Source organism: Lissotriton vulgaris, chromosome 5 (assembly GCF_964263255.1).
Source record: "Lissotriton vulgaris chromosome 5, aLisVul1.2, whole genome shotgun sequence".
NCBI classification, from domain to species: Eukaryota; Metazoa; Chordata; class Amphibia; order Caudata; family Salamandridae; genus Lissotriton; species Lissotriton vulgaris.
The window spans coordinates 1,889,802,430-1,889,816,768 of record NC_141693.1 but is presented as its reverse complement, the minus strand read 5'-3'; the positions used below and the strand labels follow the sequence as shown (position 1 = coordinate 1,889,816,768).

Below are 14,339 nucleotides of genomic sequence, written 5' to 3'. Positions count from 1 at the left end.
CAGGTCCACCTTTAATACCATTAATTCTTATAAATGCTTTAGATCAAGTGTCCTTGTAATGTGGTATTTGTCAAAAAAAGTTATCAAAATCCCTTGGGCATATCACAAATCTTCCTTGACTTTGTTTTTCAGTCGGATCTAGATTTTACCAATATTCCTGGTGCAAAATGCTTCCAAATGCACTGCTTGACTCTACTTTGCCTCTAACGTTCTTGGGAGAACCCCAAACCTTACTTGAAAACATTGATTAAATCATTTCTTTTAACAAATGTTGCAGTTTAAATGTGCACCTAAAAGAGTATTTGCAATTGCCACAGAGGTCCCTTGAATGCCACCGAGGGACAGCAGGATACAACATTTTCGGTAACGTTGTTTAAGCTCCATCCAGTTTTGACCAAACATTGGGGAATTGAGCTTACAAATGCACCATGTCCACAAAATAAGTAAAATGAGAACATGACACTATCAATAATAACAATAAAATGCTTTACACGTGTATTTTCTTTCTACGTTGTTGAGTGTTTTAAAAAATACAGGAAGAGAATCACCTTTCCATCTCCTCCTGACCCCCTCCTTTTATTTTGTTGTTCCTGGCGGCTGTGCCTGCCAAAACCTACACTCCTGGCTAAGGGCATTTTCAGAAGCTTGAGTATCTCATGCATCCTAACTTGGCTTCCTGAACCCTCTGCTATTGCAGTGCTAAAACTCACACTGATCTCTGTCAATGCACTTCAGCCTAAAGCGCAGCCCTGTCAAGTACCACTCATCAGGTGTTAGACTAGCGCATTTTAGTGATGGTTTCCGCATCACAGCACTAAAATGCATTAGTCATGCCTATTAAAGTTCCAGGGACTGACATGTGCACTTAGGCACTGCTGCATTTTAATCATCGGGAAACATCCTTTACCCCACATTTCTTACCCCGCAGTTGTTACTGTGCAAAAACTTTTACAACGCAGGGCTTTACACCGCAAACTGTTACAACGCATTCCCCAAAGTAACGACCCCGTGCGGGGTAAAGTCAAACAACCTTATAAATAGTGCAGTTTGTTTTGGATGGTTCTGTGTTGTTAGCTGCGCAGCAGCAATTTCATCATAAGCCAAGCCAGGAGAGGGGGGGGGAGGGGAGTGTTGCTGGGCTATAAAGTGTTAAAAACAGCTTTGGCAACATTGTTGCAGTCAATAATTGGCCTGGCCTCTCTGGGCCATATGGATCCAACATCATAGTGCGTTGTGATAACAGCATTAAATACATCACCGTATTGTTTGCTGTGTGTGCTTCGCCCAGATAGGGTGGCACTGTGCTGCTCATGGGCAGGGGTGCACTGCAGGCGTGCAACGCCCATTGGACTCAAAGGGCTTCAGCCTCCCCCCCCCCCCCCCTCCGTCATGTGTGGCAGCCCGGGATGAGGCAGATCCCGGGCACACACACAGCCGCACCCGAGCCCTTCACAGGTCTTTTAAAGACCTTTTGCTTGTTAATGAGGCTTTGATGTCCCCCCCTGCTTAGTGCTCCTTCAGCTACACTCTGCCTTTTGCTTGAAGTTCAGCCCCCCACCCGAATTTTTTCTTAGCCGTCCCCCCTAGCCCCCCTCCCCCCCCCCCCACCCCCCAACCCTCCGAAATTTGACTCTGGTTGCGCCTCTGGTGCACTGCAAGATATTTTTGACGCTAAAGCCTAACTTGATTAACTATCTATGGCCACTCCGTGGAAAAGCGCTTGATTTAAAAGTGACAGCCCTACCCAGCCTGTCCTCAGCTGCAGTAATTCAACTCTTCCAAGCATTCCATTCCATGTCATTCTGGTCACATTGAGCTGTTGGAAGAGTTGAATCACTGCAGCGGAGAACATAGTCACACTGGAACTAGAGCTGTCCTTGTCTCTGGTCATTGTACGTTGTAGCCTGGGCCGCTACGGTGGAGTTCCACGCCTCCACGTAGCACCTGAGCGTTCCGCTCCTGTTTCCACGCCCATCCTCCCCGCCACGAGTGTGATGGCGTTCACTTGCAGAGACTGGAGCTGAAGCTGCTTCCACGTTGTTGCTGCTGTGCGTCTTTAGCAGTTTTTCTCCGAGGCGCTCGAGGTGCTTGCCCGTGTTGGCCCGAGGCGTTTACGGCTGCAGGGGGTCATTACGGTGCCGCTATCTTCCATTTGGCGAGAGGCTAAACGATATCCTGTGTTACCGGGACCACTGCGAAAGCACTGAGAAAGCGACAAGAAACAGGCAAACGCGCATTAGACCAAGCGCACAGCAACTTTACACTGCCAAATCCTGAAGACGATAATTTAATTAACAAATACACAGTGCCTGCCTTTTACGATCTAAGGAACTCAGGCTTCATTTTTTAAATAGCTGGAACGACGCTGCGCTGAAAAACACTACTTTTCTACAGAGTCAAGTCAAGTCAAGTCAGAGAATTTGTATAGCGCACTACATACCCAGAGGGTTTCAAGGCGCTTAGGAAGGGGGAGGATTACTTGTCAAATATCCAAGTTTTAAGTTGCTTTCTGAATGCTAGGTGGTTCTGGGTAAGGCGAAGGTAAGCGGGGAGTGAGTTCCATGTTCTAGCAGCCAGGTATGAAAAGGATCTGCCTCCCATGGTGGTCTTGTTGATAGACAGACCAGGGAGCGACCACTCGGGCAGGAGTTTGCTTTTGATTGATTGTAGCAGTCAGGCGACTGCAGACTGCAGATTGGACTATATCTCCATCATGCATTACTGTTGCTGTGGCCTTATTCTTCCCCTCTGCGGATGAACTGTGAGCAGAAAAGAAGTTTGTTGGGGAGTCAGCCTTACAGCTTTATTGTATTGACTTTATGGACTGATTCTCTTTGGTGGCAGCTTCGCCAGGGTTTTTTTTTTTTTGGTTCAATTCCTACCCACTTTCTACCCACTCTTCTAATAAACCATACTCTCGGATGGGCAAACTAACTGGCGTGCGTGCTAAGGCGAGAGCTCGACGCCTTCAGGCTAAAGAAGCGGCAGCGGCAAAATTAGTGGGTCAGCAGGAAGACAGAACAGAGATTTCCTCTGAAAGCTCTGAAGGAGAACTTGAAGGAGTTTTACAGTCTACAAGTGCAGCTTCGGGAAAGAAAATTTCACCTGACATAATGCAGGCTGACACTATTCAATCAGATTCTCTGCCTGCGGCGAGTACTGGCGCACAGCCAAATGTGACAGCTGTCAATAAACCTGTAAAACAGTTCCCCCTGTTTGAGGTTAAAGGCAGTTCCTCTACTTCGAGTTGCACTATTTCCACTTCACTTACTCCTGGCTTAGTTATCATTAAAGATCCCAGTGCAGCTTTAGTACCGACCTCGAGTGCAGGGGTCGTCCCAGCAACGGCTCTAGTCACCAATTTAAATGATGGAGTCACTAATGTAAACGATGGAGTTACTAACCAGGTCCATCCAGATATATGTCACAAAACGTCAGGCAGTGTGGAGCAGGTGGATATACTGAGCCCTATACTGTCTTTGGATACTGAGACTATTTTGGCTACAGGTACAGATACGAAGCAAATATCAGTTAAAGACATGCTAAACTTAATTCTAGATGAGATTCGTGAAGTCAAACAGTTTCAGAGGGCAGAGCTGGTCGGGATTCAAAATCGCCTCGTCAAAATTGAGGACATGGTTTCTACTTTTCCTCCTAGACTTCAGGAAGCCGAGACCAGAATTTCAAGTGTAGAGGATGAAATGCCCAAGCTTCAAAAGGATGTTATAGATGTTTTCAAATCATCCAAGGCTCTGGAATCTAAGCTGGACGAACTGGGAATTTCAATCGTAGATCCAATCTTAGAATAGTAGGGGTCCCGGAGAAAATTGAAGGATCGAATATGCTTCAATGGGTCACCTCCTTTCTACAGCATGAAGTCGTCCCGGAATTCAAGGGCGATCTGACAATCACCCGAGTTCATCGGGTGCCTGCTCAGCCATTCCCAAACTCCACTCTCCCTCGTACTATTCTGGTTAATTTTGCAGACATACAATTTTGTCAAAAGCTATAAAACAAGGTCAATTTGCAGCGAATGCTACTACAAAATGCCGGATTTTCTCCGACATGTCTGCTGCTGCTGCTAAGCGCAGAAAGGAGTTTGTGAAAATCTTGCACCTGTTTAAAGCTAAGGGGGCACAAGCCTCCTTAGCACAACAGTCAAAGCTAAAGGTGCTGATTAGAGGCAAATTCTATCTCCAAACAGATGTTGATGAAGCTAATGATCTGCTTAGCAAAATGTCGCCTGGTTAGATGTATTGGCTACTTCTGTGTTTTTCTATAACTGCTGTTCGGCGACGGTCTCATAACGGATATGTATGTGGTGGGTCTGGTGGATGGGTGCGGGAGCGGGAGGAGGAGGGCTTGGGAGCTTATGGGGTGTTAATCCAAGACACCTCTATGGTTGGGGGCAAGACCCAGTGGCAGGCGTGGGAGAGAGTAGTAGGAGGTGGGCCACGGGTGAAGTTTGGGTGGTGGAAAAAAAAGGGGGATATGTTAAAGTTTTTTGCAGTCAGATGGTGCTCTGTGAAAAAGTTCATCACAGGTTTTGTGTTATATTTGATGTCAGAATGTCAGATCACATTTGTAAATAATTTGTATTATGTCTGTTAATGGGGGATTGAAATTAATTTCATTGAATGTGAACGGTCTAAATAATAGGAAAAAATGCGGGCCATAGAATCATAGATTCGGACAGAAAATCCGGATGTTATAATGTTACAGGAAACCCATCTCTCCGTTACCAAAAAGGATGATTTTCATATGTTTAAAACATGGGCCTCGTTTCGGGGTTTCTCATGTGCGATTAGCTCACAACGAGGTGTAGCCCTTTTTTTGAATAAAAAACTAGAAGTTGAAATTGTTCAGACGATCAAGATGATCTAGGTCGATGGTGTTGGGCTTCATGCCGCTTCAAAACTCAACAAAGACTTATTACTTTTGTCGGCTTTTATGCCCCTATAGAGGATAACTCCCAGATTTATGATGCAATGTTTCAATCTCTGTTATTATTAAGAGGGGATATGGTCATAGGTGGTGATTTCAATTTACTGATGAACCCTAAATTGGATTCTACTTCATCTTCTAAAAAACAATTTAAACCTAAATCCCTTCGGATTATGCTAAATAATATGACAATATTTGATCTATGTGATCCATGGCGTGTGAAAAATCCACAGAAATGTGAATTTACTTGTTGGTCGGCTCGGTTTAAGACATCCTCTCGAATTGACTTTTTTTGGCATCTAGACAGCTTAATTTTACTTCACAGAAAATTTGTCATAATGGTTTCTCAGATCATGCAATGTTGGTTATTAACTTTTCTCTGATTCAAAATAACATTAAGATACCTAACTTTGCATGTTTAATAAATCTTACTTACAAGAGACAAATTGGGTGACGATACTTAAATCAGAGATTTCAGATTTTATAAATCGAAATTTGGGATCAGCCCCTTTACACATCATCTGAGATTCTCTGAAGGCTTTTATTCGGGGGATAATCATAAGTAAAGACGCAGCGGAGCGGCACACTGTAAAAAACATTAGGAACTCTCTTTCACAAAAAAATTAACGATTTAACAATACAACGAAATTTGAATCCAACTCCTAATGTTCAGGAACAACTTAATGCTGCAAAACGCGATTTGAATGCCTATTACTATTCACAGAGTAAAGAGGCTTTTCGCAATCAATCTCAAAACGTTTACGAAGAAAGCAACTTCACTGGAAATTTTTTAGCCTGGCAGGCTAAAGCTCAAGCCGCTTCTAATATGATTCATTCGTTAAAATATCCGCTAACTCATGTGAAGACTTCTAACCAAGCTGAAATAAGCTCTATAATGTTTTCTCATTACCATAATATATATAGTACTCAGCATACCATTGATCATCAAAAATTGCATAATTTTCTGGGAAGACATGCACTTCCAAGTCTATCCCTAGATGATCAACTAAATATGCGATGCCCATTTTCTTGTGCAGAAGTAGATCTGATTGTTAAAGACCTTCCTTTGGGCAAAGCTTGTGGTCCTTCCGGATTCTCTACAGAATTTTTTTTAGTTTTCTTCAATTCATTTGCTGATTTGTTTCTGTTACTATTAAATTCTATGCTCGATGGCGGGCAAGTTCCTGCCTCTTTCCACGAAGGGACGGTTGTTAGTTTCTTGAAAAAAGGGAAAGACTCCAAAGACCCCAATTCATATCGTCCAATTACACTTTTAAATTCAGATTATAAAATTGCCACCAAATTATTGACACTTCGTTTTAATTCTATTTCGTCTGATTTAATTCAACCCGATCAAAATGGGTTTATTGTTGGTAGACAGCTTTTCACCAATACGCACTTCTTGATTGAGGCATTAGATTTCTTTGAGTCACGGGGATTACAGGCTTTGGTTTTATTACTAGACGCTGAAAAAGCTTTTGATTTGGTGGTTTGGGACATACTTTATTATTTTGAAATATTACGGAATTCCAAAACAAATTATCACCTTAATTCAAAATCTGTATACTGGTGCAACAGCTAATATAATTATTAATAAACAGATAGCAGGGTCAATTTTAGTTCAGCGGGGAACTAGGCAAGGGTGCCCCCTGTCCCCCGTTCTTTTTGCTTACTTTATTGAACCTCTAGCCATAGCTATCAGGAACTGTGCTCAGATTCCTCCTACGGTCACCTTTATGGCTAAAATCAAATTATATGCAGATGACATCATGCTACTTATCAAGCCGGATCTCAGATCACAAACACAGGCTATTAAGATCTTTTCAGAATTTGAGGCTGTTGGGGGTTATCGAATCAACAAAAAAAAGACAGAAATTTTGGTCTGTGGAGGTGCTAACCAGGTTTTACATCCGGATTAACCTAAAAGGTATTTGGGAAAAAAAAATTCCCCTACAATTCAGGATTTATATATACTTAATTTTGTGCCGTTGGTTCAAAAAGTACGTCTAATGTTAGCACGATGGGATTCATTGCCATTATCTCTCCTTGGAAGAATAGCACTGATTAAAATGTTAATACTTCCTCTCTTTAATTTCTTATTCTCCACCACACCAATCTTTCTCCCTGGGTCTTTTTTGAATAGAGTGGAATCGATGTTCTCGGCATTTATTTGGGGGGAAAAAAAACCCTCGTATTGACATTCGTACTCTTTATGAAAGAACCGAATATGGTGGCCTTTCACTACCTAATTTAAGAGAATACTATTATGCATATTTTGTATATTACTTGGACCGATTTAAGAATTTATCCACAGGCGTAAATGCCTTTGAAAATTTCTTTTTCGAGTTAATATGCTCTGAAATTCAGATTCCATCCCCTCTCCTTGTACCTAAATCCCTCAAAATGTGTCCGATATAAGACCTTCAACTGTTTTTTTAAACAACGTAATGCCATGCTTAAAAGATATTCCCTCCCTTTCTTTAATTTATCAACCCCCCTATTTGGTGCTTTTTCTTTTCTAAAAATAAAAATCGATTCTACTATCACCGTTAACTGGGAACGTGCCGGGTTCCGAACTCTAGCTGATTTTGTGAATAATGGCTCTTGGTTAGTGCTCGATGCCATGCAAAGTCTGATTCCCAGCAATTTTCTATTAATAAGGTCTTATATCGAGATCCTTAAAATTTTTACTACATTAGATTTGAGTTCTCTTAGTATTTCGTCACCAATGTTTGATGACCTTTTCATAAATACTGTAATAAAAATGCCATGGGAATGGAAAAAATTCCTGGCATAGTCGGGAGGAGGAATTGTCTCATAAAGCAACACGTAAATGGTTTACCCAGGAAAATATAGTGCTTCCCCTAGAAACATGGAAAACTATTAATAAGTTCAATTTTAGTTCATTACGTGGCGCCAATTGGTGGAGAATGTTATTTTTTAGCAAATGGCTCTTGTATCCCAATCCTGCTATTATTGCCAAAATGTATGTTAATTTGGACGTAAATAGTTTTAGATGTTTCCAATGTGATCCAGCGAACTGGTCTCATACCATGGCATACTGTTTTAAAATTAAGCCTTTTTGGGATGCAATCTTTCATTTTCTTCAATTTTATTACGCTATTCCAATTGTTTGTAACGTTAAACTATTACTGTTTGGTTTTGATTCCGATTGTCAACTCCCAGAATATTTGGCTAAATTTGTCTATATCGCAACGGCTGTTGCTAGATCACTTTTACTGCAGAATTGGCGATCACCACAAGTAACAGTGGTGCAGGAATGGCTTGACAAAATGACAAGGGTCAGGAAATGTGAACAATTGTATGCAAAACGAGTTGGGGGGACAAAAAAGTTTGAAAAGATTTGGGGACAGTTTTTTGTGTAACAAAAATTTCTTTTTCGCTCTATTTTTTTTTTATTTTCCTTATTTTTTTTGAGAATGCATTGTTGGAATTGGGAGAACAAATTCCTCTTTGTATCGTATGAGTTACTCTAAATGCCAAGATGTGTGAGGAACTCGCATATGGTGCACTTCTGGACCAGAATATCGGTATCCAAGAGCATTTACTGGAGGTAAAAACAATTCGACTGGTTACTTGAGGCTGCTGCTCGGATAAGCCAGCTTGATAATACTTCATGATGTGGGGGAGCACCATCCTCGGTTTTGAGTTGTAATGCCCTCAAGTTTGTACAGGCCTTCTACATCTACGACAGAAAGTGATATAGTGCTTGGTCTATCTTGTAAAAAAAAGTCTGAGGCACTTCAATCATGGCATTATAGAAGATAAAAACAAATAGCATGAGAATAGCCATTTTAATAAGAGCAATGAGCCATACAATCGTTAGGGGCAAGGATTGTCATTAAAAAGTAAACCACACACCTTATTAAGGGTGGCCATATAGTTTAATTGGAATAGATCTGCAAAGTGGTATGAGACTTGAATATCCAGATATCTAACAGGGCGAGTAGCAGAGTAGTGCGTCCTCATTTTGGCAGTTAGAACTGAAGAGATGCTATTAAACAAAAGGAACTCCGATTTAGTCTGGTTTCTTTTTTATCCCAGATATCCGTGAATGTCTGCATTTTGGCAAGCGCATTGAGGATGTTTTTCCCCTCTGCGGCTAGACAGAGAATCATATCCTCCGCAAAGAGTTTAATCTTAGCTGCTCCTTGGAGGGGGGCCTTGACCTACGTATCTTACTGCCAAGGGTTCCATAAAGAGGGGACGTGGCCGGGCTGCCTACCAAGATGGCCGCGCAACACTGAGGCTCCGCCAGCAATCCCAACTTCACCCATCTTGCCTTCCATCCTGGCCGCTTTCAGTCCAGGACGACTGGCTTGAATGCATGAAAGTGCCCACTTGAACCTGAGCCGTCCAGGGCGGCTGGGTGCCTGAAATACTGCAAACGGAGGCCTTAAGAGCGCCGGGACGGGGCTGGAGCAGTGCGTGGCAGGAGGCAAGGCCGCACCAAACGCAGTGACGGTGTGCGGCTCTCCAGCTGCCTTATCGCCTCTTACACCCAAACGCCAGAGCGGTGCAGCACATTAGACGTCAGCCATCATGGGTAACGCCCCCAGTCCTTCCGAAGCAGCCTCAACCACGGAGCATGACTGGAGTTCTGACCTGCTGTCACTGGCTTGTTTAGGCAAACTGCCTTCGGCATTGACTTGCTGGGTTGTCTCTCCAGTTTTATTGCAGTCCAAATCATTAAGCAAATATTTACATTTTCTGCTACAGATTTTTAATTGGTGAATATGTAAAGAGACGCCTGTCTCTGGCACTGTATTTGCTAAGACTGCTTCTATGTCAATGTCATTGCCTAACAACCAACTAACATGAAGAGATTCTGCTTGTATGTTTCCCTATATGCACCCCCGCCCACGCGCCAAGCGGATCTATGTCAAGGAATAACCGCCTTCATCTGTCTTGGCAATAATGAGGTGCAACCCATGCCTAGACAGTGCTAACAAAAATGACAAAATAATGAATACTATCAGAAAATGTGCTGCATTATGCAGCATAATCTGCTTTTTCTTGAAACATAATTTAGTCAACCCTGACGCAAAATGTTGTCTTCCCTTGCCACATAATTCCACTGGGTTGCCTATAGTACACACACTTAGGCCACTTTCAACAATCCCAATAGCTATATTTCCACAAGCATTGCACATGAAAGTATTATTTTAGCTCTACCGTGTGATAATAAACTTTTGAAGTTTCTATTTTCTACGTTTGGTATAGGATAACGGTCTTCAAAACATTTTAAAGACGCTACCCTTCAATTGCTCCTAGGCCCCCAAAAGTATACGCTTAGGTTTTCAAAATTATTCTATATCATATTAAATACAGCAAGCAAGCTAAAAACCATTTAGCTAGCTAAAGGGCACATCCTCTAACGAATACGTCATTCTCAGTGGTGTTTTTAAATGTATGATCAACTGACTATAAGCAGTGAAAAACATATCAAGACAGATAAACAATTGAAGTGAGATCCTAAGACAGAATGTATTAAATTAAATATAAAATAGCAATGTTTTAGTCTAATTTTATTAACAATAATACAATAAATTAAAAATAAATTGCAAGCAAAGGAATCCAACTGCATCAAAAACTTTAGAGGGGGTTAAAGAAATGTTGACCCAAAAAAATAATTTGCCTTTATTTTACCACATTCTCCAGTACAGCAGGCAACTTGCCCCTTGACCTGTGAGATAACTTCGGCCAATACTGGCATTTCAGATACAATCAGTATGCCTGCTTTGATGTATGGTCCCATCCTTACAAAGTTAAAGATAAATCTTCACGTCCCAAAATGCTGCTGGCTAGAATACCACGACTTGCTAAAATTGTTGCACAAGACATGGGGCCATCAGACATCTCTGAACATATTTAATATTTCAGCTATTGCAGGTATAGTTTGCTATGCCCTTTAAAAGCGCACACAATATACATGATTGTAATATGTTAGCAGATCGTTCACCCTAGAGGGCCCAATGTGACCTTTTATCAGGAATGACTGGGGAGGTGTGTAGATTAATTTGGATACTGATTGAGAGGTGTGCCGCGCGGTTTTAAGACCGGTGGCATAAGGCACATCCATTAGGATTAAATCTGGGAGGAACTCCGCTCGTTGAGTTTTCAGCACTCTGCGTTAAGCGGAGCTCGTGGAGTTCTGAAAAACTCTGCTCTGTTTTTTCCCTTACTTGCGTTCGTCAAGGTCAAGTTGGCAAGCGTGAGTGAGGAAAATTCACCTACTAGCGAGATTTTTCTTCGTTTGCGATCGTCAACACCAAGTTGACGAGCGTGGAAAATCAACCTCCCGGTGAGATTTCTCAACGCGGGCGGTCAGATTTCTCATTGCGAGTGGTCGCCTCTGCTTGCGACCACTCGTGTTGAGAAACCGTTCGTTCGCTTTGAGAAAGCTGCCGCTCGGAAGAAAGGAAGCAGCACCACATCGCTGCAGTTTTTTTGCACTTTGCGTAGCGGAACTCCGTCCAGGCTTAATGAGGATGCAATCTCTTGAATGGCGAGAACCGTAGTCTAGCCCACCACTAACCCAGCTTTAGTGTACAGCAAACATACCTTGTACTCCTGGGCAGCTTCTCGAATGGGGAGCACCCTGTGCTGCTTGTGATCACGTGACATGCTGCAGACCACACAGATGGGCTTCTGGTCCACTTCACAAAACAGTTTCAGCTTCTCTTCGTGTTCTCGGCACATATTCACCTCCTGGGGGATACCAGTAGATACCTGAAGCTGTTTGGCGATTTCCACCACGTTCGCCAGTTGCCTGTTGGGCCGGAGGAATTTGGTCTCAGAGACTGATCTACACTGAGGACATGGGAAGTCTGTCTGCAGCCCCTCCCAGCACTGACTGATACAGGACAGACAAAAGGCATGTCCACACTCCACGGACACCGGGTCTGAGAAATAGTCCAGACATATGGAGCACGTGGCCTCCTCCTTCAGGCTCTGGAGATGAGTTGCTGCAGCCATGTTCCTGTCGGAGAGAAAGAGGTCAAGTTAAGTTTTGTTTCTCCCAGCTTGTGAAGTGAAAGTCCCTGTGTCGCTCGCTATCCTTATACATGCCCCCTCTTTTATTGGTTCTGCACTTTCAGAAATCTAACCTGGGGACGCCAAAAGCAAAGCAGGGAGTGTCCTGGACTGAGATGGGGCTAAGTGCAGCAGAGCACTCCACGTGAGCTCAATGTCAGCCTAAGCACTCAGGAGTGTGCGCACGAGTATCAACCTACGCGCTCGGAGTGAGAGAGCGCGAGTGTGTGCGCACTTGTATGTTATTATGTTATGTTATTAGATTTTTTTAAGCGCAACAGCTGCCCCAGCAAAGGGGCGCCCCGGCGCTGCCAAATTATGAAACAGACGCGGAGGCCATCAGATTTACTGTGCGCAGGTGACTGAAATGGGAGTGTGTACAACAGTGCTGAGTCAACCTATGCACTAGAGTGTGTGTAGATGAGTGGGGTGTGTGCAGCAGAGAGTGTTAGCTTATACACCAAAAGCATAGGGTCAGCCTATGCACTTGGAGCATGTGCACAGCTGCAAAAGTTTCAGATTGCTTATATGTGACATTTCTGGATTTTCGGTGTGCTCATGAGTGACACTTGATTGCCTTGTACACTGTAACAAGTAGAAACAGGTAGTTATACACTCACACACCTAACACAAACTGTGTAGAAATGACGGAGTGCTACCATTTCTTTACTTAGGTGCTGGGAATTGCAGCCCAGAATACATAATGCTGCTTTAGAAACACATGTATCTTCACTGACGTTAATAAGGAATGTATTCACATGAATACAGCGCTGTTGAACTTTAAGCTGACAAATAGTTGAATGGAAGTGTGAGGGGTTGCAACGCCAACAAAACACCTTTTAAAAAACCCTATGTCATAAATGCATTATCACCCATTCCCGATTTGCTATACTAATTTTGTATGCAAAAACCTGAGCATATCTACAATTACATGGTTTGTGCTCGCAAGTTTTAACCAAGTAAAGCCAATGCGTACCTGTTTTGTTATTTATGCCGTTTTATAATTGGCCTTCATTTCTGCAAACTGTTCCTTAGGTGGGATTGAGGTTTCCTTCCCAGCACCAAAAACGATTACTCAGGGGTGACTTTCTCGGTTTACAACAGGCTGGAAGTATTACAGTCAACCAAGAGCGCCATAAAACAGCTGTACACATAGCATCCTTTAATGCATGGGTACTTGCAAACATTTTCCAAGGGACCAAAATGTTTGGTCTTTGATGTGACTGAAGGTTGCACTGATGCCAGCAGGGTGGCAGTGGGAGGCTAGGGGCACGGGGTCGGCAGTAAGGTGGGTGTGAAATCTAGTGGCTGAATTGCAGAATGTGAAACCAGAAAACATGGAATTGATCCCGGCTTCCCCACTTTAAAAAAACTGCCTAGGTTCGCACAGTTTGGTTATGTCACTTTCCTTCATCATTATGTGTGTGTGGATCTCGAAATAAACGAATTTGGAATGTGCGCTACAATAAACGACTTGCACCTTAGTTCACTATTGCATTGTTGTCAGGGAAGGGGGAAATTAATGTTTCTCAATTTATGTTAAAAAACTGTCACTTTTAAAAAATACTGTTCAATGAGCTGTAATCTGTTGTACTGGTGTGAAACGGTTCTGCAGGTTAATTAAATACACTTTCTTGAATTCTGAGTGATTTTTATCACTTTTTTACACTTTTGCTGCAATAAGTTTTTTTTTAATAAATGTGATCCTAACCTCAGTCAAGTGAACAGCCGCCCACTGCTGCTGTTGACTAGGGTGCAGCATGTGAAGGTCAGTAGGCGCGCATGCGGCTACCCGGCTGTACCATATACAAGTATCTTTGCATAATTATTGATTTGTCTTACCTTATACTGGTCCTTTCGCCCACAGCACTTGCAGCACGCTTCCTCTTGGGTGCCATTCTGCGGCGGCTCGGTGCCAGTCTGCTCAATAAGTATGTGTAGGCCTCTGCAGTAGCCGCGGCTCCACTAAATGTGGGGCCTTGGAGAGCCACGAGCTGGTGTTGTCTCGCGGTCACAAGTATTCGTAACTAAATCAGTGACTCCAACACGGACTCTTTTGCTGAGCAATGACGAATGAAAACCGGGTGCCAGTGCACAACTGCAACCCCAATGGTGATGGAAATGGCGCGCAGTGCACAGGCAGCAGTTCCAGGATGCGAGGTAGGCGTGGCTACAGGATTTTGCCAGTCCAATCAGTGTCGGATTGGGAAAGCCTAGAATGTAAAACCTGTTTCGTAAAAAAAAGAAGTACAGGGCTCAGACTAGAGAGGTGTCATGCGTGGGGAGGTTACAGTCTTAGTTCTGAATATCTGCTTCTAGAATAGTGTGTATATGAATCT

At 43.0% G+C, this 14,339-nt stretch overlaps 1 protein-coding gene across 1 annotated transcript in view; it reads right to left on the bottom strand.

The window, feature by feature from the left end:
• LOC147717635 (E3 ubiquitin-protein ligase TRIM39-like) overlaps positions 1 to 11,943 on the bottom strand; it is a 333,005-nt gene extending 321,062 nt beyond the window's left edge. The window contains exon 1 of the mRNA XM_086924432.1: positions 11,530 to 11,943. Within this exon, the coding sequence (XP_086780558.1) occupies positions 11,530 to 11,943 (414 nt within the window). The remainder of the gene's footprint in view (positions 1 to 11,529) is intronic.
• Between the last annotated feature and the right edge of the window lie 2,396 nt (positions 11,944 to 14,339).